The sequence below is a fragment of the Coregonus clupeaformis genome, chromosome 30, assembly GCF_020615455.1.
Source record: "Coregonus clupeaformis isolate EN_2021a chromosome 30, ASM2061545v1, whole genome shotgun sequence".
NCBI classification, from domain to species: domain Eukaryota; kingdom Metazoa; phylum Chordata; class Actinopteri; order Salmoniformes; family Salmonidae; genus Coregonus; species Coregonus clupeaformis.
In genome coordinates this window covers 54,117,653-54,122,998 of record NC_059221.1, presented here as the reverse complement: position 1 = coordinate 54,122,998, position 5,346 = coordinate 54,117,653, and the positions used below count along the sequence as shown (strand labels likewise).

At 45.2% G+C, this 5,346-nt stretch overlaps 1 protein-coding gene across 2 annotated transcripts in view; it reads right to left on the bottom strand.

The window, feature by feature from the left end:
• si:dkey-192k22.2 overlaps positions 1-4,311 on the bottom strand; it is a 17,516-nt gene extending 13,205 nt beyond the window's left edge. For both annotated transcript variants that reach the window (XM_045209371.1, XM_045209372.1), the window contains exons 1-3: positions 4,116-4,311; positions 3,631-3,861; positions 2,311-2,559 (exon numbers count right to left, since the gene is read on the bottom strand). In XM_045209371.1, coding sequence (XP_045065306.1) covers positions 2,311-2,559; positions 3,631-3,861; positions 4,116-4,203 — 568 coding nt within the window. In that variant the 5' untranslated portion in view covers positions 4,204-4,311. The remainder of the gene's footprint in view (positions 1-2,310; positions 2,560-3,630; positions 3,862-4,115) is intronic.
• Positions 4,312-5,346: the final 1,035 nt, after the last annotated feature.

Genomic DNA, 5,346 nt, shown 5'->3' with positions numbered 1-5,346 from the left:
AAGCAATTTTTTTTTGTCCATTAAAATAACATCAAATTGATGGGGCCTCCCACTCCTCTTTCTATTCTGGTTAGAGCCAGTTTGCGCTGTTCTGTGAAGGGAGTAGTACACAGCGTTGTACGAGATCTTCAGTTTCTTGGACATTTCTCGCATGGAATAGCCTTCATTTCTCAGAACAAGAATAGACTGACGAGTTTCAGAAGAAAGTGATTTGTTTCTGGCCATTTTGAGCCTGTAATCGAACCCACAATTGCTGATGCTCCAGATACTCAACTGGTCTCAAGAAGGCCAGTTTTATTGCTTCTTTAATCAGCACAACAGTTTTCAGCTGTGCTAACATCAATGCAAAAGGGTTTTCTAATGATCAATTAGCCTTTTAAAATGATAAACTTGGATTAGCAAACACAACGTGCCATTGGAACACAGGACTGATGGTTGCTGATAATGGGCCTCTGTACGCCTATGTAGATACAGTGGGGGAAAAAAGTATTTAGTCAGCCACCAATTGTGCAAGTTCTCCCACTTAAAAAGATGAGAGAGGCCTGTAATTTTCATCATAGGTACACGTCAACTATGACAGACAAATTGAGATTTTTTTTCTCCAGAAAATCACATTGTATGATTTTTAATGAATTTATTTGCAAATTATGGTGGAAAATAAGTATTTGGTCACCTACAAACAAGCAAGATTTCTGGCTCTCACATACCTGTAACTTCTTATTTAAGAGGCTCCTCTGTCCTCCACTCGTTACCTGTATTAATGGCACCTGTTTGAACTTGTTATCAGTATAAAAGACACCTGTCCACAACCTCAAACAGTCACACTCCAAACTCCACTATGGCCAAGACCAAAGAGCTGTCAAAGGACACCAGAAACAAAATTGTAGACCTGCACCAGGCTGGGAAGACTGAATCTGCAATAGGTAAGCAGCTTGGTTTGAAGAAATCAACTGTGGGAGCAATTATTAGGAAATGGAAGACATACAAGACCACTGATAATCTCCCTCGATCTGGGGCTCCACGCAAGATCTCACCCCGTGGGGTCAAAATGATCACAAGAACGGTGAGCAAAAATCCCAGAACCACACGGGGGGACCTAGTGAATGACCTGCAGAGAGCTGGGACCAAAGTAACAAAGCCTACCATCAGTAACACACTACGCCGCCAGGGACTCAAATCCTGCAGTGCCAGACGTGTCCCCCTGTTTAAGCCAGTACATGTCCAGGCCCGTCTGAAGTTTGCTAGAGTGCATTTGGATGATCCAGAAGAGGATTGGGAGAATGTCATATGGTCAGATGAAACCAAAATAGAACTTTTTGGTAAAAACTCAAGTCGTCGTGTTTGGAGGACAAAGAATGCTGAGTTGCATCCAAAGAACACCATACCTACTGTGAAGCATGGGGGTGGAAACATCATGCTTTGGGGCAGTTTTTCTGCAAAGGGACCAGGACGACTGATCCGTGTAAAGGAAAGAATGAATGGGGCCATGTATCGTGAGATTTTGAGTGAAAACCTCCTTCCATCAGCAAGGGCATTGAAGATGAAACGTGGCTGGGTCTTTCAGCATGACAATGATCCCAAACACACCGCCCGGGCAACGAAGGAGTGGCTTCGTAAGAAGGATTTCAAGGTCCTGGAGTGGCCTAGCCAGTCTCCAGATCTCAACCCCATAGAAAATCTTTGGAGGGAGTTGAAAGTCTGTGTTGCCCAGCGACAGCCCCAAAACATCACTGCTCTAGAGGAGATCTGCATGGAGGAATGGGCCAAAATACCAGCAACCGTGTGTGAAAACCTTGTGAAAAATTACAGAAAACGTTTGACCTGTGTCATTGCCAACAAAGGGTATATAACAAAGTATAATTTGCAAATAAATTCATAAAAAATCCTACAATGTGATTTTCTGGAGAAAAAAAATCTAATTTTGTCTGTCATAGTTGACGTGTACCTATGATGAAAATTACAGGCCTCTCTCATCTTTTTAAGTGGGAGAACTTGCACAATTGGTGGCTGACTAAATACTTTTTTCCCCCACTGTATTCCATTAAAAATCAGCCGTTTCCAGCTACAATAGCCATTTACAACATTAACAATGTCTAACACTGTATTTCTGATCAATTTGATGTTATTTTAATGGACAAAAAATTAGATTTTCTTTCTAAAACAAGGACATTTCTAAGTGACTCCAAACTTTTGAACGGTAGGGTACATTTTCGTGCTGGTCCGCCGTGGGAATCGAACCCACAACCCTGGCGTTGCAAGCACTATGCTCTACCTACCAACCGAGCCACATGGGATCAAACTACTACTCACTTCTAGGTGGGCGTGTCCAGGGCAGGTCAGACTTTACAGCTGTCTGATTGGTTCCTTGGGTGTGGAGATGAACGAGACACTGGCTGTGATTGGTTGGTATGGAAAGGGGCGGGGTTTGAAGACAGCAGTAGATGAATCCCTGTCCTTCCTCCACCCACTCTTCCTCCCTCTCTTTCTTCTCCTCTGTCAGTAAGCCGTACAAAGTCACGTTCCCTCCTTCAGACAACACTGATAGCGCCACCCTCCTCCCTGGAGAGATGGAGAGAAGGAGGGGAAGAGAGGAGAGGAGAGGAGAGGAGAGGAGAGAGGAGAGGAGAGGAGAGGAGGGGAGACAGGAGAGGAGGGGAGGAGGAGAGGAGGGGAGACAGGAGAGAGGAGAGGAGAGGAGAGGAGGAGGAGGGGAGACAGGAGAGAGGAGAGGAGAGGAGAGGAGAGGAGAGGAGGGGAGAAAATCCAACATTTTCAGACAATAACCACGTTTCCATCCACAGTTTTTATTAAGTAAAGTCATAATCGTGACAGATGCGATGGAAACAGGAAGTGTCGGTAAAATGTAATAAATGTCGATAGACAATTTGTTTGTTTGACATGGTGGGATCTTTTGGTGTCGGTAAAATGAATAACGTGAGAAATGGGGGTGAAAACGCCTTTATGCTCAAATATGATAGAATAACCATCATACTTCCGAAGCACACTTGGAGTCACGCGATGTTACGTTGTGTTGTCCTCCCACTACGACTTGGAAAAGCAGTTTATTAAAGCTACACATGAGAAATATGTTATGATGAACTTCACAGGGTGGTGAAAAGCGTTGATGAGCTCGATGCAACTTTCCAATAAATATCAAGGGTCTTATTCTAGGGAGACATGATGATGCTCGGCTGTTTGACAAATACAAATAAATATTCTCACTCTTATCCTTTTATAATGTCGTCATGTAGACTAGCCGACCCACACTGTATCTGTTGTCGGCTAGAGACAAGAGTTTGCTATTTAATGCAACCGTTTTAGTGACAAGACTATCGGCAGAGTAGTGGTAAATGCGATGGAAATACATTGAACTTCAGATTGTTATTCGGTACATGAAAGCCAAAAAGTACCTCCTCGTAACGCAGTTTTTTTTTAAATCCGCAACATGTCAGTTTGGTGGAAACACACCACTGGTGGGAAAATTTTTCCTTTATGCAGATTTTAGAATATTCGCAAATGGATAGAAAACCTAGCTAGTCACGTATTTACTGTCAACTGTCAATCAATCAATGTATGATCAATGAATGATCCATCTAAACTGTCGCTCGTCCTACAGCGTCCCCTGCCCACCTGACAGCGAGGCGTTGCCATGGAGAGCGGGCAGGTCCGTCTCTGTGTCACAAAGCAACCAGCTCAGTCCAGAACCCGTCCCGTTCCTCCAGGTGTTACCGGTGCAGACTGGCTTCTCCTCGCCGCTCCGGTCGGAATTCTGTTCCGCGGGGGTCAGCCTGGGGTCACACTGTGATGTCACTTCCTGGTCCCCACAGAGGTCAAAGGTCACACAGTGGAAGTTTACCCTCACTGCAGCAGAGAGAGAGAGAGAGAGGTGACTTTTCATTTTCAGTATCTGTTATTTGTGGTGTGTGTGTGTGTGTGTGTGTTTGTGTTTGTGTCATATTTCCTGTCTCAGTGATCTCGGTTACGATAAAGGGTGTATGTTTCACAACCCCGTCTTTCTCACTCTGTCCCACTGACACACACAAACACCCACACACAGTCTATATACATGCACAGACACACACTTTCTCTCTCAAACGTGTGTGTCTGTGTGTTACCTCTGTGTGAAGTGAAGAACTCTGGGAGACAGATGATGAAGGCGAGGAGGATGAAGATGAGGAGTTTGATGAGCGCTGCTCTCGTCATGGTAACACACGACACACACGGTCAGACAGACACGTGTAGTATTCTGCCTCCTTGTTGTCTGTTCCTCCTCTCTCCTCTCTCTGTCTCTCTCTCTCTCTCTCTCTCTCTCTCTCTGTCTCTCCTCTCTCTGTCTCTCTCTCCCCCTCTCTCCTGTCTCTCTCTCTCTCTCCCTCTCTCTATCTCTCTCTCCCCCTCTCTCTCTGTCTCTGTCTCTCCTCTCTCTCTCTGTCTTTCTCTCTGAACAGAGAAACCAGAGAACGTTACACACTTTGGCTCACTACTCCACTTCCTCTGCCACTTCCTGAAACTGTTTTAGAGAGAGAGAGAGAGAGAGAGAGAGGTGGAAAGAGAGAGCAGCAACAGAGATACAGAGAGAGAGAGAGAAAGAGAGAGGTGGAAAGAGAGAGGAGAGAGAGATACAGAGAGAGAGAGGTGGAAAGAGAGAGGAGCAACAGAGATACAGAGATACAGAGAGAGAGAGGTGGAAAGAGAGGAGCGACAGAGAGAGAGAGAGAGAGAGAGAGGTGGAGAGAGAGAGCAGCAACAGAGATACAGAGAGAGAGAGGTGGAAAGAGAGAGGAGCAACAGAGATACAGAGATACAGAGAGAGAGAGGTGGAAAGAGAGGAGCGACAGAGAGAGAGAGAGAGAGAGAGAGGTGGAGAGAGAGAGCAGCAACAGAGATACAGAGAGAGAGAGGTGGAAAGAGAGAGGAGCAACAGAGATACAGAGATACAGAGAGAGAGAGAGGTGGAAAGAGAGGAGCGACAGAGATACAGAGAGAGAGAGAGAGAGGTGGAGAGAGAGAGGAGCAACAGAGATACAGAGAGACAGAGAGAGAGAGAGAGAGAGGTGGAGAGGGAGCAAGAACGTTGAGTGTAAAAAAAGGAAAGTTGGAGAAGTAGAGAGAGAGAGAGGGAGAGAAAGATGATTATTGTGAATTGCTTCTCTCCTGAGGGACTCTGGGCAATGGTGTTTATTTAGTAAGAATGTTGACGTGTTCTAGAACACTAGGTTAAGTAATCACAAATGCATGTAGTGTAGGCTATAGGTTGACAACCGTGTATATTAAGGTAGTCCTGTTATCTAGTGGGGACAGAGAGAGACCTATGTAACCTATTCCTCATCCACCCTGGTTAAAAGT